The 23,882-nt window shown below is 41.5% G+C and overlaps 1 protein-coding gene across 8 annotated transcripts in view; it reads right to left on the bottom strand.

Annotated features, from left to right (window-relative positions):
- Positions 1-23,882, bottom strand: part of PHACTR1 (phosphatase and actin regulator 1) — a 215,192-nt gene that overhangs the window by 10,803 nt on the left and 180,507 nt on the right. For 6 of the 8 annotated variants that reach the window (XM_072152611.1, XM_072152610.1, XM_072152614.1 and 3 more), the window contains 5 exons: positions 15,490-15,654; positions 12,571-12,765; positions 9,569-9,884; positions 4,181-4,398; positions 3,019-3,175 (listed from right to left, as the gene is read on the bottom strand). In XM_072152611.1, coding sequence (XP_072008712.1) covers positions 3,019-3,175; positions 4,181-4,398; positions 9,569-9,884; positions 12,571-12,765; positions 15,490-15,654 — 1,051 coding nt within the window. The remainder of the gene's footprint in view (positions 1-3,018; positions 3,176-4,180; positions 4,399-9,568; positions 9,885-12,570; positions 12,766-15,489; positions 15,655-23,882) is intronic. The other 2 variants (XM_072152613.1, XM_072152612.1) reach the window with 1 other exon arrangement.

Raw genomic sequence — 23,882 nt, 5'->3', positions numbered from 1 at the left:
GTTTTAAGAAATATTACTATTCTATCAAGGGCAGAGAGTATCAGCTTATTATTAGTATTGTACCCGCATAGTACACAATCTTTCTAGATAACTGTGTATCAGCATTATCATATTGGTCTTTTTGTACACCATGTACCATTTACATTTTTCGATGTTTTGCACCACGCAAGTTTTCACATAGTTTTGTGTTTTATGTTCTTTTAATGAATTGTAAACATAACTATTGGAACTATTTTAACATGACTGCTTCTTTTCTTGTATAGAGAAGTGCCGCTGTACATGGGAAAAGTCATAAACCCACTTTTATCAAAAACATTGAAAACTGCATTATGTGCAGATTGCCTGTGTAGTGTGCAGAGTGCGCCAGATGCATGCATTGTGATGCATGTTTTTTGGGTGCACTTTGTTAATGCTGCAGAATTGTGGCGCGCGGTACAACTGAGCACTACCACCCCCCCTGTCTTGTCGGATACAGTACAGCACAAAATTGGCACATACACTTTATAAATACATGTGCAAGTACTTTAATATATGTGGGCCATAGTGTGAAAACCTTACATTAAAATTATACATGTCTCCCGCTCCATAAAACTGAAGGATAAAAGGCAGGGAAAGTAATTTCTGTGTTAAAATATTTTGTTCTTTTACAGACAATACAGCAGCTAACTAAAATTCAATGCTCCTGACAGAGGCAAACCAAACTACTGTACTTCTAAAGGGCCTACAATGGGAGGTGATATATAACAAAATTATAATTTTATCTTGCTGTCCTTATAGCCTACTTCTGTTTTACCATATACACGTGTGAACCTCAAATTCTTCTCATTGCTATTCTAATGGTCCATCATCATTCCAAAATTTGCAGCAAATGTTTAGTATCTCTAAGATAACTTGGGGTGACCATTCCTGCCACTATAGGATGCTGGAATTCCAATATTTCAGCCTTGGGAAAACATTTTAAGAACTGGCATGGAGGCAGTTTAGCACTGAATGGCAGGGGATTGAAAGGGTCACCAAACTTGTAAGAGGGATGGGGACACTAGGAAAAAACTACTAAACCGTATATACTACTGGATGTTCATGTTAAAAAGCAGACATCCAGAGGGATTGAATTACTGTTCAATAAACTTTTACTGAAATTGGCAAATAACAAGGTTCAAAGTAACATCAGTGAATCAGGTATACACTACATCAGCATGCTTATCTTAGTGTACATAAGACAAATGTCATACAACCAATGGTACAACTAAGATGGATACGGATAGCCGCTTCATGAAATAAAAAAAAAGAAAAAATAGTATTAGTGCCGCAATAAAGGCTATCCCTATATGAAGATGCATATGAAAGATGTTGTGAAAGACCATTTCTTTAATTAACAGAACTGATAATATTAACCGCAATAAACACATAGAAAGAATATATACCTGGGAAAATACATTGGGATCGATAGGAAGGGAAAAAGGAAAGGGCCAAGGGAGGGAGCACAATAGAAAGGGGGGGGGGGGTAAGAGGTACGAGGATTCATCCACTTGATCCTAGGTTATCTCCTGTTCAGTCTATGCCCCCTCTATCCAAGAAGCAAATTCCGTTGAACTGCGGAAATCTATCCAAGGAGACCAGATCTTAGTATATCTATCAAACTGCAAGTCCGCCAATCCCTCCATGGCTCTCATTTCTTCCATCCTCATTATATTGTTCAGGGCTTCTGCCCACTGGGCTCTTGATGGGCACACACTTGACTTCCAGAGCCTGGGAATTATCTGACGGGTTGCAGCAATGCAGTATCTCAGAAAGCCTTTCTTCACCGCTGAGATAGAACCAGGGATCATAGACAACAACCCAAGCTCTGGAAGTGGTGTAATAGTATCTGACCATAGTTTGGTGTATAAGGCAAAACCCCCTCTCCACAAGTCCCGGACCCCAGGGCAAGACCACCAGATATGCAGCATGGAACCCTGCTCCCGGTTACATCTCCAGCAAGCTTCAGACACCGAGGGGAACATGCTGTGTAACTTTGCTGGGGTTAGAGGGATTGAATTTACGGCAGGACCTGATCCTATGTTACTAATATTTTTGATTTACATGCGATTGATCCGTTATAGATAAATATTGTAATTAGACTTAAATAGTAACATACTTTATCCAGACTACTGTAAAGCTTATAGTCCCATTCTATTCTTCCACTTTACAAGTTTTCTTCTCCTTATATCCTGTGAGAGGTTAAGTGAATAGGAAATAAAATGCATTTGCTTGGTGCTGGCAATTAAAGAATCTTAGGATTTGAGGACTAGTATCCACCAATATGACATCACACTAAGGGGAAGGAAAACTAGTGTTTTAAATGGAATTTTAGAATTTGTATGTTAGATCATAACTAAAGCCAGTATGGCTGAAACACGTTGATCTTTACAGATGTTTTGATGAAATCTATTTTTTGTATGTCCATGGATTTTAATGAGGATTAAATAAAGAATGAAATTGCTTTGAACCCACTAAGGACTGTGCTGGATCGTTGTAAGTACAAAGAGAGGTGCTTGGCTCAAAATTCCTGACATGCAGCCATATTGTTCCTATAGCCACCTATGTGGTAGCTATATAAATACGCAGAGCTCCCCCTAGTGGTAACAGCCAACTGCCAGTCTTATTAAAAAACATAAAAAAGTAACAAGAGAGACACCCTTTAAATAGAAGTCCATCACTGACATTCTCTTTGTCTGAGGAATCATCTTCTTTAACAGAACAGAATGGGTTTTTTACTCCTAAGAATAATAACAGGTATTGTATTGTCATTCATGTAATGCTAACTACAAATCTTGCAAAAGTCATTATGATGAAATTCTGTACTTGTGTAACGAATTGATAGGATTATATGTCACATTTCATATATCCGCTGACTTGATATACCTTGTTTCTCCAAAGTATTGATGTAACCAAAGCATGTACAATGACCAGTGAGGAGGTCAGAGTGTTAATATCTCAGCTCACAGTAAAAAAGGGTTTTATAGAGAATGAAAGTACCTAGTAAGTTTTGTGCCAATCTGCTGCCTCAGCTCCAGCCTCTCTTCATCTGTCTGCATGGGCAGGATATTCTTCTCTTCTAACTCTCTCTTGGAGGGCCTGTTGCTTAGTTTGATTGCCAAAGAATCCTTCCTGAGAACCTTTAATGCCAGGGAACCTTGAGGAATAAAAAAATGCTTGGTTATAAGGGTCAAGATAAATATTCCTAGGGCTGGAGAGATTAACAATTAAAATCTGTATCCATCAGATGTATAACATGAATAGTGTCTAGGCACATTCACAAGCAATGGAATTAGTGGGAATCATTATAATAATTGTATCATCATAATTATAATTACCCAGGACTATTCAAGTGATGAATCTGAATTTACAGCTTACATAAAACAGTACAAAAGATACAGCTAGGTATGGAATCTGCTGAGCTATGGAAATCCAGGCCACTGGTGTTTAATATCCCTGACATCACTGTGCGGCAACCATTGACCATGTACGCATCTTATTTATTATCTGTTTATTCCGATGTCAATGTGTTTTTTATGCATGTATTATGCATAAAGTAAACCCTGTTAAGTGACCATATTCAGTATGTTGATTCTTCCTGTACTGTGATTGCTCCTTCATTTATGTGTTATGGCTGTACTAGCTTTGTATCCTACTGCAGAGACAAGACTATTATCTCTTGTTTGCAACTTCTCCTTTGTAACTTTGAGGCCTTGAATTGTCTATGAACTTCGAGCTTTGCCTCTCTTTATCTGGATGGCATCTCAATATTTCAAATGAAGCACGTCGTAAGCAAGAATGACTCAAGGTGCGGGAAGCAATTCTTTCATGTATGATTGATGACAAATTGAGTTTGGGTTCCACCATGACATTACAAGATCACAACATTGTACAACTACAGTGCACCTAATCATTGTGAACCAACCACATCTACTATCATTATTTGTTACTGCACATCAAGGTCCTTGTGGAGTTCATGCCAAAGTCGTAAATTCAGTTTACATTGCGGTTTACCATAGATCTATTACATCTTACTAAGTGTTTCCTATGATATTATTTTTATGCCATAGAAGTTTTTTAGATTCTTACTTTTGATCTTTTGTGCCTGTTCCTTTTATAACCACAGCTTGAATTACAATGGTGTGAAGGTCAAAGCACCTACTTGTGTATAGTGAGCTATCATCATCGTCATCGTCATCTTCATCCTCATCGTCATCATCATCTCTTGAGTACAAGCATGAGGAGTCTTCATAGTTTGATTCATGAGGCACATTTTCTTTATCATCTTCACATTCAATAACAACAGTTGGCACTTGTCTCATGTCAGCATATCCACCAAGTCCAGATTTTGACATGCTGTCTCCGCCATGTAACCCTGAGCTAAAATATAGAACATGCAGAATAAATGTAACATCTTGCACAATTTCAAGTAAATACTGCAGGTTTTCCATTACAATTAGACAATCATGTGATTACATACCTATGGTTATGCATGGCCATATTGAGTATATAAACATATACTGTATACACTTCAGTACAGATTTTCTTTTTTACTGCTTAGGTGTAGACATGATCTACTTCTAAGCAGGCTTATGCCTGCTCATTTTCCCTGCTTCCAATACATCAGCCTCAAGAATTGACAGTTAACTTGTTGCTTGATATATTCTGTACAATGAACTTCCCTTCACTACACAACTGGCAGCAAACACTTGGCAGTCGCAGCATGACGCCTAATATTTGTAGCAAGAGATAATCACTTAATAACGTATAGGCCTGGCATGGCTGCCAAACATCCTTCCTGGACTAAACAAATGAATGCATAGACAGACACATGATTCATATATGTTTACACATCTCTGAATATCTGTGGTGATCCACAGAATGTTTGGCCCGGCTCCAATGGAATGAACAGTGCCATCAGATCCCTGACAGGAGGTTTGTGCCATCTGGGATAGTGGTGCATATATGCTAGTAAAAAACCCAAGATGACTAAATGAAGAATCCAAGGAAGCAGCACTCCAATAATATGTGATTAGTTTATCACATACAATGTTTCAGCCATTTTCCCTTCCGTGGAGGAGCTGAAATGTAGTATCTTTTTCACTGTTGGTGAATAAACTAATTTCACATTATTGGAGAGCCGCTTCCTCAGATTCATTTGTGGTTTACACACACTTTGGAGCCAGGTTTATTTGAAGTGTGCACCCTACCCCTGACAAAGCTCTGTCTACTATACAGAATAGTTCAACAAAAGTATTTATGTCATTACAAATAAAAATATGAAAAGTGCTATTATCCTTCTCATATGTGACAATGTCAAGGCTCTGGATGCTATAGAAGCCAGTGAGTACATTGCTGTTTATAGTGCAAATTCCTGACTGGAAAAAAGCTTAATGAAAAAACTCATTGAAGAACCTCATGTAAAACCAAAATGGTTTTGGAGAAATTTTCAATTGTAAAAATCCATTTTAGAAAAACTATATTCGACCTTCCCCTATAACAGTGATAGCAAACCTTTTAGAGACCGGGTGCCCAAACTTCAACCAAAACCTACTTATTTACCATCGAGTGCCAACTTGACAATTTAAACTGTTACTTATTGCTCTCTTTTGTTCCACAACAGTCAATCGTATCAGCCCTCTGAGGACACCAATACAGTTGAAAGCAGGAAGGCAAATTCAGACATCATTGTAGCTTCTCTCCAGGGTCTCTTTGTACAGGAAGAATCGTGGGGCCAGTAGTAGGACCTCCAAAAATATTCTGGGCCTGTTCACACCTTCTTACTCCTCTTGCAGTTCCAATCAGTCAAGGATACATCACTTTAAAAGAGTGCCGAGAGCTGCATCTCAATTGTCTAGGACTCCAGGAAGAACTTTGTCCTGGGGCGACAGCCTGGGTGCCCACAGAAAGGTCCCCGAGTGCCACCTCTGGCACCCGTGCCATAGGTTCGCCATCACTGCCCTATAACTTGTCACACACTTCAGAAGCTTACCACAGTTTTTGTATTAATATTCATTTCATATAAGGCTGGTGATATAATTATCATAATTAAATAGGTCAGATAAAGACACAAGTCCTTCAAGTTCAACCTGTCATCCTATCGTGTTAATTTAGGCAAAATCAAAAGCCTCACATAAGAAAACTCCAATATGGCAGTGAGATTAAATCTCTGGATCCACGTCCCACTGCAGTAATCTAGTTTCTGTAACAGGATATTTTTCCTTTCAAGAACTTTTCCTCTAGAACTTGTTTGATGCATATTTTCTTAGTTAATCATAATAAGAATGTAATGAATATACTGATAGATGGACATCAAGGCATTAAAATGAGATGCGAAAAAGACATGCAACAAATGTCAGTGATTCCTTGGGGGTAATTTATCTTAACTCTTAAATATTTCTGTGTGTCTTTTTTTTTTCTGGGTTTTGAACTTTTATATTAAATGCTGCTATATCAGGCATTTGTGTCTGTGGGATTCTTCTGCAACCCCCTTCCAAGGCTTTTCCTATGAGTGGTATGCATTTGTCACAAAGTTGTGACCTTTATTTCACCAAGTTGTGAAGTCACAAAGTTGTACATTTTTTTATACGTCTGAAGATATAGCAGAGGCACATTGCTGCAGCTCACAGCCCTGATGTGACCAGAGTCCATTAATCCTGTACACACTACTGATGCTCTGGTCACATGACCAAAGAGCATGTCTGCTGGGTATGAGCCCCACACACTGCTAGAAAGAGCTGTGCCTCTCCCTCTCTTGCAACCTTCGAGTCTGTGAGGATGGAGGCATCACTTGTAGTGATGCCTCAAAGAGCTGGCTCTTTTATGTGAAAGATGGGAGTCAGATCCCTGAAGTGAGCCGATGGCTTACTTAACCCCGCCCCTAACCTACTCACCACGCCCCCTTAACCGGATACAATCGGGTTAAAAGTGGTGTGGAATGGGGTGACCGGCTGGACTGTGGCTCCCTACTATATATATTTAATAGGGAGCCGTTCGGGAGGCAGAAGAGCAAGCTCTTCTTAGTGAGCAGACCCTAATGTGCCAGCTCACTGATAAGAGCCATTGCTATCACTAGCTCCCAGCTCACATGTTTGCTGGGATCATACAGCACAGAGTGCAGACACTGAGCTTCCTCTGCACTCTCTTACTCTGTTATCAGCAATACAGTCCAGATCGCTTCACTGATATCCTGGGGGAGTTGGGGTCTCAGACGACTTATGCCTCCACCACAAGGATCATACGGTATGTGTTCTCCTTATGGAGAGATTGCCAATTAAGGCCTAACGTCTGACCCTAGTCAACCCTAGCCTCTCACACAGCCAATCCAGTTTCCTACGCTGTACTGAGGAGACCCAACCAGGTCAAAACAGTGCTGTCTATAGTTGGGAATCTGTTCCTTCTGGAATAGATATACTGGATCGGCTTAATCCCACATCATGTTATTATTCTTGGTGTTAAGGGGGCTGCCTTTCAAGGTAGCAAAAGGAGGCATTGTTTTCCATTTAACACCTTGGAAAAAGTATTTTCATACTTCCACCACAAGGAGTAAGTGTATACAGGCAGTCCCTGGGTTACATACAAGATAGGGTGCATACATACAAGGTAGGTTTGTTCTTAAGTTGAATTATATGTAAGTCGGAACTGTATATTTTATCATTTTATCATGGGTATGTGGCGCTCACTTCGCTGATGGGGAAAGTAAGTGACTGCCTGGGATACAAAGATGAGCAGGAATGAGGCCTGTCCTAAGCTCTGCAGTTGGCAAGTTCCAAGTTGTTTACAATGCACTGTGAATATGTCCAATAGAAGCCAATGGGGCTATGAGTTAGCCACTGTTTGTGTGACTAATTCCTGGCCAAAGCAGATTTTTGTGTTCATGAGAATTCTGAGGTTCTATAGCAGCTGAGTAGTGCGTGATGAGGTTCTGCTGAAGTTGTAGGGTGTGTATGATGAGGTTCCGCAGCAGCTGAAGGTTGTAATAAAGTTTATTAATATTTGAAGCAGTGTTTGTCGGGAGGAGATCAACCTTTGACAGCCAGATCTTGTTCTGTGACAATGGGCTGATAAAATCAGTCCCCTGTCACAGGGCTGTGCAGTCTAATGCCGGGAGATCCAGTAATCTAATGGACTCTTACAAGTAGATCACTTCTACATGTAATCTGTATATAAAAACAGCAGAGAACACATTATGTGCTCCCTGATAACTCCTGCACTAAGTAAAAATGGAAAGTAATAAATAAACCTGTAAAAGTAAAATTCTGATAAAATTCATTATCTATAACTATATCTATAAATAGCCATGTTAAACTCTTATGGAGCATTTGTATTATTGAAAATAGCATATTCCTCCCTGGCTAAAAATACTTCACAAAAATGGAAAGAGGAATATTTTTACTCTCCTGGAAGGAAAGCTGGATTTGCGAGCAACTGCTACTACTAAACCCCCTGGAGCTCACACCTTATTTACAGTTGAAACCAGAAGCTTACATATATACTATATAAAAAGACATATATCACTCAAGGATGAACCAGACTTGTGCAAGTCCACAATTCTCTTCCTGATATCTTGGCTGATTTCTTTAGACTTTCCCATGATGTTATACAAGGAATACGGTGTGACTTCAAATACATCTGCAGGTGTGTTGCTAATTAATTAAACCTACCAGAAACTTCCAAATACATGCCATCATCATAGATGCTGTCTCTAATTGTTTAAAGGCACAGTAATCTCAGTGTATGTAAACTTGACTTTGCGGAAAGTAATAAAAATGCCTTAAAATGTTCTTTCTCTCTCTCTCTCTTTCTGTATTCTGGCATTTGGCAAATATAAATAATAATGACAATACTAAATAACCTAAAACAGGAAAGGTTTATTTTGATTTCATATCAGATAGAAGGAAAACATGCATAAGTGTTTATGTAGTGTATGTAAACTTCTGTTTTCAATAATAATACTTCTCTGTTAGATCAAATACTGATTCTGAATACATCTGCTTGATTTTCCTATCATAATAGAACTGACGAATGAATAAAGTGTATTCAGCTGAATTTCTGTCGCTGCAAATAACAGGGAATGACAGGGAGAATAGTAATTGGTCAGCAGCATATGCTAGAGGTTTATTGAATAGAAATGCTGACATAGTCCAATCACATCTGATTCACTGGCAATACGACAAATGGATAGAAGACGAGCTGATTGCTTAGCAATTCACATTCCCATCACCCTAAAACTCCTATAGAAATTTTAGAGGAGCACTGATGACTAGAAACCATTACACAAAATGCTTTGTGGAATAAATCTGCTTTTGACCTTTCCACAGGGAAAATAGTTGGTGGTATTGTCTGTAGAAAAGCGTTGTTAAAAAGCTAGGGGCTACAATTTGATATTATTTAAAACTCTTTGGACTGGGTTTCCCTCTACTTAGAAGTCCTTCAGAAGCACAGATGTGTTTTTCTCAAGTATAAAACAAGAATGAATGAAGTGAATCCAATAATCTTCCTACTTCCACAAGTAAACCACAACAGTAGTGTGGCCTAAAATCAGACTTACCTTTCCAACCTTTGCATGGTCATAGCAAGTGTCTTGTTGAGCTCCTCAATGACCCTGCATCCTGGAGGTATAGATGGGTGGATGGGCACTGAACTTGATCCTGTGGAGAGATGCTGGCTTCCATACTGCAGCTGGTGCTGGTGGACGGCTAGTTGAGATGGGAGGATGGTATGGTGATGCTGGGAGCTTTTCTGATTTGAGTAGGAGTGGGGATAGTCTGACCCTCCTAATGGCATGCATATCATGACTTTCTTTGGAGGTAGTGGAGGAGACATCTTCCCCGGCATACAAGGCAGTTTCACAGGTGCTCCCGAGTCTAGAAGAAAACAATAATCTTCAAATCTTATACTTTAAATAGAAGCCCTTTTTCAGCACAAATGTAATGTAATTTAAGAAACGTAACACACCTGGAGCCAAGCAGGGCTTGATTTAAGTACAGGACTTTTAACAATCAGGTTTGGGACTAGATATGTGAGAAGTCACAGTCATTCTCCCAAGGCTAGGCTTTACAGTTCCTGCATGAAAGCCTCAAATACCAAACCATGGCTTATTTTATAACAGGGAATTTTATGCAGTAACTAGAAAAATAGTCACTGGATAACTTCACTAGCATGTTAAGTTTCCAATATCCTATGCTATGCGGATTTTAAAAATGCCTTTGTCAGAATTCTGAATCATTTCGGTAGTTTATAAGAGTTTATTTTACATTTCCTGGCTCACTGCCAGTAGCATGTGGTGAGTCCTGGGATGTGGGGAGAAGCAGCAACAGCCTGTGTCTCAGTCTCCTCTCCTCCAAACTCATGCAGTTCCCTGGATGGCGTGGAGTAGAGGAAGAATGCATGAGACATAGGCACACAGGCTGCAGCTACTCAGGACTAACCAGACGATGTTGCCTGCCAGGTAATGAGAAAAAAAGTTTTACAAATTGATGAAATGATCCAGAATGCGGACAAAGGCATTTTTAAAATCAACATAGTAGAGGCTATTGGAACCTTTCACCAGCTAAAAAATTACATACCTGGTGACAGGTTCACTTTAAATAATGAGAAAGTTGGATTAAAATGTAAGCTCCATATATAGACTGATTCACTGCTACCTATGGGGCTGCTTCCACAGAAGGTCAACAGCATATAAACATGTGAACATCAGAACTGTTATTGCAGTTAGCTAAAACTAAGGAATCCATATGGAGTTCTCTAGTTCATCCTAAAGGTGTTTAACTGGGTTCCAAACTGGTTCTACAAAGTTGGATGCTTTGTATGATGTATTGTATGATTATGTATTCTTTTACTAATTTTAAAGAATGCAAAAAAAACTCTCTTTTCCAAACTTTACAACTGTCAATTCAAGTTTTACCATACAATATCATCCCGCCATATACGATACGTTAGTTGTTCCATCAGACTGCCCACACAGCAAAATAACGCAGTTTGTTACTGACAATGTGGCCATTTACAATCAAAAATCATTTAGCAAAAACTATTCCATAAGTTAATTTGGAAACCATGTACGGACTTGTATGTCCGTATTGTGACTGCCCACATCATTATTGAGTACATACTACCCTTCTGTCTATTTGATCTGGTAAAAGATGTTTAAAGGTAATAGATGTTTAAAGGAAATCAAACCATGGATTTATTGGTTTTAACCCAAGTACTTACATGCTGTTCTGTTCTCCATTTAGATGTTAATGGATTATTTTTCATGAAAAATAACTTTTTTTAAAATATGTAAATGAGCTTCAGGGGCTACTTTGTATGCCACAGAAGCCCATTCTGGCTCCATTAGTGGTTAGCGAGTCTCTGGTAGGGGAAGAGAGGTAGGAGGAGGGCATAAGAACTAAAGGAAGACGTGAATATTTAGCAGCTGACGGATGTGCACAGGAGCCCCTGAGGCTCGTTTGCATATATTTATAAAGTCCATTATTAACTAAATGAAGAACAGATCCTGTTTCAGGGGGCACACATCAGCATTTAAGTATGCTTTGGTCTAAACCATTAGATCCATGTAGTTGATTTCCTTTAATTATGGTGTATTGTAAATAACATATTCATGTCCAATAAACAAAGAAACAAAAACTGACATAATTTAAACAAATGCCTGAATAGCTATATAGTGATGATTAACAGAATGGTGGCACCACAACATTCAGTACAAATGCTGCCAATACACCAATTAAGGCTGGCTGCATGAAAGCATGGTCAGTCCTTGGAAACTGACCTATATGTTGGTCCAATCCCACAGATTACACACTTTGCACAGGACGGCAGTCCTTGCATTACACAGAAATATGATGCAAGGACTCCCAGTAGTTCAGCTGGCAGACAGGGAGTCCTTGCATCATATTTTTTGCATGATGCAAAGACTCCTGTCCTGTGCAATGTGTCCAGCACATGGGTCAATTTCCACAGGGTGACCATGTGCTGAACATAAAAATGTAATTAATACCTGGAGAAAAAGTTGATATGGTCAAAAATGTCACATGATATTAATATTCTATTTTATATTAATTTTAGGCACATGGTCTGTTTTCTGGTACCCCTGACTTTAGTGGTGTTTTGCACTGTAATCTGATGTTGTTGTGCAGGGCCTTTATTTGGCATACTGTAGGTAGAAAAAAATTATATTCCTCATTCAGAAAGGGTTATATGTTTTTGGCAGGTCTAAGTGTGCACCAGAAAATACACCACAATAGGGCTCTAAGAAAAGAATTAGTTAAAAGTGTTGGGAAACAAATGCTGTGCCCAAATTAGGAGGCAAAAAAGGGATGAAGGAGGGAAAAAAGAGTTTTTTGTGGTGCCAACACATAATAAATATGAAGAGCAGCTTTAAAAAGGAGGGATGTGCATGCCAAAAACAAACAACATAATACATTTCCCCCCATGTGTTTCTATTGGGGCTGTTTGTATTATAGGAACCTATGCTTGAGATATATGAGTCATAAACCCATGGGAGTCAAGATGGAAGATATATATGAGGTGTAATAGCTTTCTTTCTCTTACCTGCTATATGATTGGCAATTCTGGAAAGAGGTTTAGGAGGCAGGGCAGGGGGCTGCTTGAGGAGAGTAAGTGGTTTCACAAGGGTGTCCTCATGGCCTACAGGGTAAGTTGATTTTTTGGGGGGCAGTAGCAGGGTTGGCTTGTATGTTGGATCCTGCGATAGGGATACTGGCTCGGATGACAAATCTTCCGACACTGAGAAACACAAACCACATCACAGACATGACAATGTTACATGTGAGGTAGCAACAAACATATAACAGCATGGAGAATCATGGACCAGTTGACAAACTTGCTACATATATGATATGAGTAGCGCACAATTGTATAACTTGTACATCAGAGACATGTGGAAAATATACCAGGACTTCAGTCGTTACCAGTAGATTTGATGGTGAATGTGGCTGAACTTACATTGCAGAGGGCTAACAATAAAGAATGGGCTTAATGATCCACAAACATACAAGGAAGGTAATCATCTCACTCACTGTAGGTATGAGTGGACTCCTCAACCATGGAAAAAACCTTGGCCACAGGTGAAATGTTACCAAATAGTGAAGATATACACCCAGACATCTGTAGAAAGATCAATATTGTTTATTAAGGGCTTTTAAGATTTGAGAATATAGCAAACCAATGTGGAATAAGATAGAGAAGTGGCTGGCTGGCAGGCAGAGCCTAGGCAATTCGGTTATACTTTATTCAGGGCTATGACGTAATTACATGCATAGCGGTAAAATGCTCAGGCAACGCCTAATAGCCATGTCTCCATTTTATTCCATGTTGATTTCCTATACGCTCAAGTCCTTAATAAAGAAGATTGGAGATTCTAACCTTTCTACAGAGGTCTTCTCTGGAGCTGGACGTATAACTAAGGGTACATTCAGACAGCTGTATGCCTGCCGGGTGTGGGCTGGAGAGGAGGAGGAGATGACCCCTCCATAGAAAAAAGCAGTGCACGGCCACACACACGGGGAAAGATAGAGCATACTCTATCTTTTCCCCGTGTATGGTGCGGAGCAGTGCCACACATGTGTGGCACTGTACCGCGGCAGGGTCGTCTATGTGGACGTATATGTGCCCGAATTTTGCCCTTAGACTGGGTGTAGATATAGTCCACATAAACAGTTAATCATTAATATGTTATCTAGATTTTAATGGTGGGGATAATTATTTGCATCACAAAAAATATACTATAGACATCAACACCATACACAAGCTCTCCACCAGATGTCACCCCTGATATGCTAGACCTATGGCATGGGTGCTAGAGATGGCACTCAGACCCCTTTCTGTGGGCACTCAGTTCCTCAGCAGAGAGTTCATAAGAAAGGAACATAAGGCAGGACCCATTGCCTCCACCTGCAGTCCTAGGCCACACAGGACATTGTGCACTCAGTACTATTTTAAAGAAACACATCCTTAGCTGCCTGGGACTGCAGGGGGAGTGAGAAGATGTGGATAGGGATTATAATTTGAGCTCCTGCCATTGGCCCTGCAGTTCTTCCAGTACAGGGGAACCTGGATGGAGATACAATTCTAATGTGAAATTTTCCTCTTTCTACGGTATTGATGTCCTCATGATGCCAATGCGATAGAAAGCTATGACAAAGCCATAAGCAATAAGTTATTGCTAAAATAAGTGAGTTTTTGTTGTAGTTTGGGCACTCGCTCTCTAAAAGGTTTGCCATCACTGTGCTAGACCATAAAAGGCTATCGCTGCAGCAGATGAAACACATTGGGGCACATTTACTAAGGGCCATGAGCCAGTTTTCTGTCAGAATTTGTACGTTCTTTCTAGTGCAAACTGCTTGCACAGGTATTTAAGAAGTGTTTGAGACACATTTGTGGCGCATACAATACTTTATGGTTCTCGTTACCCGATGCGACACAAAATTCTGCACTGAAGGCGGTGTTCAGTTGAACAGAATTTGACATGGAAAGTCTGGCAGAATTGTGTTGCACACAATGGGGGTCATTTACTAAGGGCCCGAATTGCGTTTTTACGGCGGGCTACCCAAATTTTTCCGTTTTGCGCCGATTTTCCCCGGGTTTTAGTCGCACGCGATTGGATTGTGGCGCATCAGCGCCGGCATGCACGCGACGGAAATCGGGGGCCGTGGTCAAATGAAAACCCGACGGATTCGGAGAAACCGCCGCATTTAAAAAAAAAGTGTCGCTTACCTGCACCCAGGATAGGACCCTGAACTCCGACGGACTTCAGTGCAGCAGGGGCACCTGGTGGACGTCAGAGGAACTGCCTTAGTGAATCGCCGGAAGACCCGAATCCACAGCAGGTAACACGCCGCTGGATCGCGAATGGACCGGGTAAGTAAATCTGCCCCACTATGTTAAAGGTGCACCAAAAAAAATAAGTGGTGCACTCTGTCGGAGCATTAGTAGTGCATTTAGTGTAGTTTGCATTGTTAGTACTAAATGTGCCCCACAACCTCACTCTTAAATAAAAAGGAAATTAGATTCTAGATGCTGAAAATTTCAATTGTTAAATGTAAATGTTAATTTTGACACAGATTACATTTCCAAGGTGACTGTGTAATGTAACTGGCTAAATAACTGTGTTCTGAATGATCCGCATTTATCAGGACTGGATTCAGGGGGTAGAAAACCGGGCCTTCCTCCATGTTTTATGTGCAAGCAGGAAAAGCTGTCTCCAGGGATGACTGTTACAGGTTTTTCTACTGCATCTCTCAAAGTGATTAGCGACTGATACACAAAGATGAAGCTGCATCAAGCAACTAAAAACAGCCCTCTACCAGTAAATGGCACTTTATGTGAATAATGGGGGGAAAGAAGGGGGGTTAACTGTAGATGAAACGGGCATAATGTTTCGCCATGTGCCCTATGCTGGTATCATAAAGTTTATTTATACTAGCTGTAAAATTACATATATTTACTCACCTGTCCCATCCATGAGTTCAGAGGTTGGAAGTACTTCATATGCACAAGTGTCCCCTGACACCCCAGAACTTGAGTCTAACTCTGTTATGATTGGAAGTGAGGATGAAGGAGTGCCAATAGACTGACCATTTTCCATCATCCCTTCTTCGTTCTGTAGATCGCCATCTGAAAGTAAAGAAGAACAGGTTACTAGTAGTCAATATGCCTTTTCTTCCCTATGTATGGCCTGCTTCTCTGACACACTTTCAGAATTCCACATCAATATTACAATGAATACACAAGACTGCTTTCATATGTGCATGTGTGTCTGATATTGCAGCTGAGCTCTATAGAAGTCAAGGGGGCAGAGCAGCCATAGCGAACACAACCTTTAGTTTTTAATTTTACCTGCCTAAAACAGCCTCATAGTTCACATTACAAAATTATATTTAGTTATGTGTAGTGTTCTGTTATTTATCATTTCTATACACAAGCAATAGCTATTATCCAGGTCAGATGTACATGACTGTTCACATCATATTGTCTGCGGAATCATTATGCAGCTTATTAATTCTAGCAGAGCACCAACTATGAAAGCCATAACAACTACTGATGGATCAATGTCATATTGTAAGGGGAATGCCTGGAGAGAGATGCTTAATGGATACAAATGTAAGCCGTGGCCTGGTGACAGCAGTGTCATCCTCATTATAAAGCCCTGTTCCTCTCATACATTCCAGGCATTATTGTCATACCTCATATTACCTTTCATATACAAAACCTAGCCCCCAGGTGACTATTATATATATATATATATATATATATATATATATATATATATATATATATTACACCACTATGCACAAAGTTATATTACTGGATTCCATGAAAACCATAAAAACCTGAAGCCTCATTGGTGTAACCTGAGGAGACTCAGGAAAATCTCAAGCTCTTCTTTCTATACTGGAAGATTCAGGAAAGTAGTGAGAATTTACATGGCCGTTTGTCGAGCAATAGGAGCCAATCCTGGGGAAGCATCAACCATTCAATCAATGACCTAAAAAACCATATCTGTAACACAACACTGTGCACAAGGTTTTTAGAGGAACGTTATGGCCGCTGCTATTTATGTCACAAACTAGCTGTAGCTTCTGGCGTTCCCTGGGATAGTAAATATTTGCTCTTAGCTATAACAAAATAGAATGTGTTAACCAAAAATATTTTATCTGTCATTGACTTTCTCTGCCACTCTCTGTCACAGAATGTCTGTCAAGAGGCGTGGTTTTCCTGGAAAGCTTTGCATATTTTCCCAGAATCCCTGGGATTGGCTATAAGACTCCACACGCCTTAATTGGCAGTCTCTGTAAGGAGAACTCCTAGTTCCCGACCCTAGTCACAAGCCTCTCAACCAGCCAAACCAATTCCCTACTCTGTACTGAGGAGACCCAATCAGATGGAAACATTGCTGTCTACCGTTGGGAGTCTGTTCCTTTTGGAATAGATATACTGGTTTTGTTTTTATCCCACATCATGTCATAAGGCCTCTTGTAGGTCATGCATCATGTCAAGGGAACTGCCTTACAAGGTAGATAAAAGAGGTGTCTTTTTTTCTAATCCCATCCTGGAAAGCTTTGCATATTTGTCAGTCTCTGTCACTGACTGTCAGTATCTTTCACTAACTGTCAGGCTCTGTCACATACTGTCTGTCAGTATCCGTCACAAAATTTCTGTCAGTATCTGTCACTGACTATCTCTGTTTCTCTTTCTCTCCCTGTCTCTATCCATCTTACCTTATACATAAGCTATCTTATACTCATTGCCTAATGTAACCAATCAAAGGTCAGGGCTCATATTAATGACCTGTGGCAAAATAGAAATCAATCACGGGTCAGATTCTAACTGCCACAGCAGCAGCTGACAAAGGCTCCTGTATATGCTGGTTAATAAGTGGATTTTGGAAAGTCTGGGGTTACAATTTCGGTTAAAAACCTAGTCTATGGCATCTGGAGTCACAGAGAGCGGCTGTGCAAAATTTGGTGATTGTAAATGCAACGATCCATATTCCTATAGTGGACACACACACACACACTCACCATTATATTTTTGATATCTGCAAGAAAAATCTGAAGCAGAAAACCCAGGATGAATAGACTAACAAAATCCATGGGGGGTCATTTACTAAGGGCCCGATTCGCGTTTTCCCGACGTGTTACCCGAATATTTCCGATTTGCGCCGATTTTCCCTGTATTGCCCCGGGATTTTGGCGCACGCGATCAGATTGTGGCGCATCGGCGCCGGCATGCACGCGACGGAAATCGGGGGGCGTGGCCGAGCGAAAACCCAACGGATTCGGAAAAACCGCCGCATTTAAAACAATAAAAGTGTCGCTTGGGACGCGCTTAGCTGCACTTGGTCCGGCCCGGTGAACTTGAGTGCGTTCAGATGCTTTTCAGAGCAGCAGAGCCACCTGGTGGACGTCGGAGGAACTGCCTTGATGAATCCCGGCCGAACCCGAATCCACAGCAGAGAACGCGCCGCTGGATCGCGAATGGACCGGGTAAGTAAATCTGCCCCCATGTGTTTATTCCATGGTGCCCTTAGCACCTATATCTACTACTCATATACTGCAAAACTGTCCAGTGCATGAGTGTATCCAAATGTTAGGGAAGATTATGCCCTTATAATTCAATTCCTAATTCCAGTTTAATTATATTTTCTATGTCACAATGGGACATAATAGTCTACCACTGCTAATGTTGCATAACCAATAACTAGAAGATGCAGTGCAGTACCTAGCATGAGTCCTTTACATTGAGCATGTGCACAATAGGGACGGAATGGAAACTTTCCCTCTGAACTCAGCTCAATTTCTACAGTGGAACGCTCGTCCTAACCTCTAGACTCTTCCAATGTATTCCTGGTTGATCACACCATTAGGCTTATACTGTTCATGCAGAGTTAAACAGCAGATGCAGCCACATAGACGACGGTGACGCGGTCACCTGACTACAGCGAGGGCCAAAGTTCACTTGGCAGGATAGTTCGGAAAAATATTTATTGGGTACATTTATCCACATGCAGCTAACATATGCAGTTTGTATGTGCTCAATGGGGGTCATTTACTAAGGGCCCGATTCGCGTTTTTCCCGACGTGTCCCGATTTGCCCCGATTTCCCCTGAATTGCCCCGGGATTTTGGCGCACGTGATCGGCGCTGGCATGCATGCAACGGAAATCGGGGGGCGTGGCCGAACGAAAACTCGACGGATTCGGAAAAACCGCCGCATTTAAAACAAAAAATCTGTTGCGGAGCTTGCACTTACCTTCACTCAGCCCGAACAGGGGGAAATCCAGCGCGTTCCGATGCTTTTCAGCGCAGCAGCGCCACCTGGTAGATGGCGGAGGAACTGCCTTAATAAATCCCGGCCGGACCCGAATCCAGCGCAGAGAACACGCCGCTGGATCGCAAATTGACCGGGTAAGTAAATCTGCCCCAATATCTTGGACTATGTCACAAATTACCAATGAATTCATCCACTGAAGCAAAAGGATCTGTGGTATCTTATTATCTGTAGAACTTGGACATTTTGGTAATTTTATTAGTACAAATACATGTACTTTTTAAAGGAAATCTATCATCAGGATCAAGCATTGTAAACCAAGTACACCTACAAGCTGGTGTCAGCCCCCTCTTATGTGCACTTCTTTTACCTCTTTATGCCCTTTAAAAGGTTTTCTCAATTAACAGCTATAGTGCGCATAATGTTTGAATTAGAAGCTAAAAGAAGAGCGGGTAGTGCCAGAGGGGGCACACAGCTTCACCAAGGTGTACTTGTGGTAAGATTTACACTTTGGAATTACTATTACTTGGGAACATGACTACAAGTTATGTTCATCCTATGAATAAAGGATTATTATGCATAACACAGATCCTAGGGATTCACAATCCTGAGAGCAGTTTATATTCTGGTGAATTATTCACCAGCATTACATTATGATGGTCATTACTCAGCTATTATGCTACCAGTTATACTGCATTGACCTTATTACAATGTATAAATAACCATTAAATAAAAAAGAGCTGCCTTAGAAAAAAAGACTACAAATAGCAGGGAGGGTCGATACCAATTGTTTATCCAAATCTGGGCTCTAGATTGAATTATTTAGGTCAGATGGTATTTCAAATTTGTCAATTACCCCACTTTTTTTTTGTTTCTTTGGTTCTCTTTTCCCACTCTCAGTTCCTGTTCCCGTTCGCACATGGGGTTTCAACTGCGTTGTGAAACATAATCAAAATGGCATATAAAGGTGGCCTAAGGTCATTGGCCTGAGAAAGCGACTGTGTGTCTGCAAAGGGTCGTTGCAGCAACTTGTACCCTCCCTGTGTGAGTCACTACTAATAAAGTCATTTGTTGCACCATAGATTGGTAAGTGCCGCTAAATTCTTTACTTTACCAACGTGGCCTGAGGGCTCAAGCCCAAGACTAAATACAATAGTTCTTAACAGCTCAGTGCCCACAGCTGTCATTTTAATGGACTGCGCAGCTATTCTGTTAATAAAGCATGTCGCATGTCCTAGTCAGAACTGTATTTCACAAATCACTTATAAGGGGTCTTAATCTCTTCTGGCTCTCTATCTTTTATTTGCAACTTTTTTTGAAAATATCCACAAAATGTGCAACTTTTCACTCGGCCAGAGAAATTGCTTGGACAAAGCTCATTTTTATGTAAACTCCACTCCTATGAAGGTTTAGTAAAAAGAATTGGCAACATTTGTGCAACGTTAAAAATGGCAAAAAAACCATCAGACTTATGGCCAGATACAGGCAGTCCATAGGTTACGTACAAGATAGGTTCTTTAGGTTTGTTCTTAAGTCGAATTTGTATGTGAGTCGGAACTATAGTTTATAATTGCAGCTCCAGGCAAATTTTTGTTTTTTCCCAAAGTGACAATTGGATTTTCAAAATTTTTTGCTGTAATGGGGACAAGGATTCTCAATTAAATGTCATTACATACATCTTCCTGCAATCAGACAATTGCAGCCTGGGAGTAAAAGAAAGCATTCATAGATCTTCACCAGAGGTCACATTGGGCAGAGAGCTCTGTCTGTAACTAGGGGTCGTCTGTAAATCAGGGGTGAAACTAGCCCATAACCTGATAAAAAAAGTCCAAACATAAGATAAATAACTCCCATAGCCTACAGCTCACAAGGATTACATGAGGAATATTTAGGTATTGTACTGAGCTACTGATGAAGGGACAGGAGCTCTGAAACACGTTTAGCAAAAGAATACATAAGGAAAGTATCAGGAATCCAATTATATTGTTTTTGGCGAATGTACAGCATATCATTTGAATATTACTTACAAGACTGACTATTAGACCACATTATGCTGGTGAAATGGCCATTCAATGAAAATGGAAGTTATAACAGTGGCCAACCCTGATACACTGTATCGGACTACAAGACCTTGAGGTCCCATTATATCAAGCATCTTACACCCCTGTTACCTCACCAAAAGGCTGTTTAAACAATACAAGACGGGGGCGTGGCCTGACGGAGCATGCAGTAAGACGCGCATAGGGAGAGCTCCCACCAGTTATCCTGCTTTTATCCGGTGGTGGTCTAAGAACTGGCTCCAGAACCGAGGATCCTGCTGCTGACACCCTCCGGTACGCTTAGACACCGGCTGAACTTTGGAGAATGCCTTCTAAAGGCACCCGCAGCGCTAAAACTCCCCGCGGCCCTGATTTTCAAGATGGCGCTGGCGCCTCTGCGTCTACTCCCGCATCTTCCCGCCGGCAGAAGAACATCGCGGACCGGCTGGGTTGCTTTGCCAGGCAGACGGGAGGGAAACGATCGGGTCCTCCTGATGACTCATGGCAGCGGACGGATGGCTCGGTTGGAGTGGACCCGGACTTGTCAGAGGACGAGCTCTCTGATATGGAGCTGGGTGACCGGACAATTACTCAGACACCCAGGCTGCCTAAAGTCTCCTCACAGGAAGTGGAGCCCACTATCGCTGATGTTCTGAAGGCGGTGGCCCGCTGTAATACAGGCATTAGCTCTCTCACACAACAAGTGGGGGGCATGCGGGAAGACCTCTCCATTTTGCGCCATGAGGTGCATAGAATATCTGAACGCACTACTGAGGTAGAGCAGAGAACCTCAGATCTTGAGGATGATATGGCGAAATGCAAAAAAGCTTCCAGAAGGGCACAGGATGAGATTGGCGCTCTTTGGGATAAGACGGATGACCTAGAAAATAGGGCACGCAGAAATAATGTACGGCTGGTGGGGATACCCGAGAAAGAAGAGGGCCAAGATCCCACAGCATTTATTGAGCAGTGGTTGCTTCAGAAATTTGGGAAAGAGACGCTATCTCCATTATTTGCCATCGAAAGGGCCCACAGGGTCCCCACAAGACCATTACCAACAGGTCGCCCACCTAGACCAATGTTGGCAAAGATTCTACACTTCAGAGACAGGGATACTATTCCGGACTACTCTCAAGATGTGCAGTGCAGAAGAGCCAAGTTCTTGGACATAAAGCGCAGGCTATGAGCCGTGAATGTCCCCTACTCTATGATATTCCCAGCCAAGTTGCGAGTGGTGGCATTGGACCACTTTTTTGAGGATCCTTAAACAGCCCTGCAATGGCTAGACCAACATGAAGACCAACTGCGGAATCGTGTACCGGAGGAGGGGGACTGATCGACCCCTGTTATAGAGACCTTTAAGATAAGAGTTTCTGATATGTTGCCCTAATGCACCTGTGGTCGTTACTGTACGGTGCTCCTGATAAGATATCCACAGAAGGGGCAGTTTTCTACATTTAATGTTTATTATACAGTGTTATTGTCAATGGTTCTGGAGTAAAAGTAGTGATCCGGATAGTTTTGTTAAGGGTAGAAAGATCCTGTCTTCCCTCCACTATTTGGTGAAAATAGGGGGAGGTGGGTGGGAGATGCACCTGATGAGTAGTACTGAATTCAAGATGGTTATGTATGAGAAATATGCAGTACATGGTCAGAGGGTATATCGTAGGTATACGCATAGCCCCAACAAGGGCTCAGGTGGATGGAGATGTATTAGGAGTCACTTGTGGTATATGTTTTTGTTGTGGGGGGGAAGGGAGTGGGGGGAGAATCTGGTTCTGGCCTTGGGAGAAAGCGAATGGAAGATATGTTGGTGTGTGGTGGGAACAGGCGGCTGTAACTTTAGTGTGTATGTAAGGATAGATGGCGATGAATGTGAAAGTAGTTAGTTGGAATGTGAGAGGTCTGTCTGATGCAACCAAGCGTATGGGGGTCTTTCAGTACCTGCTTAGACAACAGCCTGCCATATATTGTCTTCAGGAGACACATTTGTCTGAGGATCATGTCCATTTGATGAATAAGCCCTGGATAGGGAATGCCTACCATGCTGTCTATTCCACATACTCAAGGGGGGTGAGCATTCTGGTGCATAAGAATATACCTTTGGAATGTGTTGATAAAGCAGTGGATACGGAAGGGAGGTATATCTGTCTGAAGTGTAACGTTGGCACATTCTCCTTTCTGCTTATTACAGTATACATCCCTCCCCCTTACTCAAATGTGGTATGTACTTTGGTGTTGGCATATATTGCAAAGCATCCAGGGATACCCTATTTGGTGGTGGGAGATTTCAACAATGTCCCTCATGAAGGCCTGGACAGACATAGACTGCTGACAGATGGTAGGGCGGTAGGGGTGACTCCCTTTGGTACTCTGATCTCGGAGGTGGGTATGATAGACCTATGGCGGGTCCGTTACCCGTGCTCTAGACAATACTCCTGCTGTTCCTCTACCTATGCTAGTCTCTCTAGAATTGACCTGGCGCTGGGGGATTCCGGAATGTTACTCCGAGTGACGGACGTCCAGTACCTCCAGAGGACATTGTCTGATCACTCCCCTATGTTAATTTCCCTTACCACACCCGGGGAACCTCATACTTCTATGAGATTGTGGAGGACCCTTTTGGTTGACTCAACCGCTGGTGACTAGTAATGTTCCGGGCGACCTCACTCAGTTCTTTGAGGCACAATGTAGATTGTGACTCACAGCAATGGACATGGGAGACTATGAAAATCTTTTTGAGGGGGGTTCTTATGAAATATGTGAGTGTTACCAAATCTAGGACTCGGGCATTAGATGAGGCTATGCACTTGGAAATGCGTAGGGCAGAAGCGGACTTTATTGAAAACCCTACTGACCTGACCAAAGACAGACTGCGACAAGCTCAGGAGGTACTTAATACACACTTGTTAGAGGTGGCGGCTCGGAAGCGTATGTTCATGAAACAAAGATTTTTTGAGGAAGGGGAGAAAGTAGGCCACTTGCTATCTGTCATCTCGAAGGCGCAGCAAGGGGCAACCCATATTGGCTCTCT

This window comes from Engystomops pustulosus, chromosome 5 (genome assembly GCF_040894005.1).
Source record: "Engystomops pustulosus chromosome 5, aEngPut4.maternal, whole genome shotgun sequence".
In the NCBI taxonomy this organism is placed as follows: Eukaryota; Metazoa; Chordata; class Amphibia; order Anura; family Leptodactylidae; genus Engystomops; species Engystomops pustulosus.
Note: the sequence above shows the minus strand (reverse complement) of the source record. Positions and strands in the feature narration are given on the sequence as shown.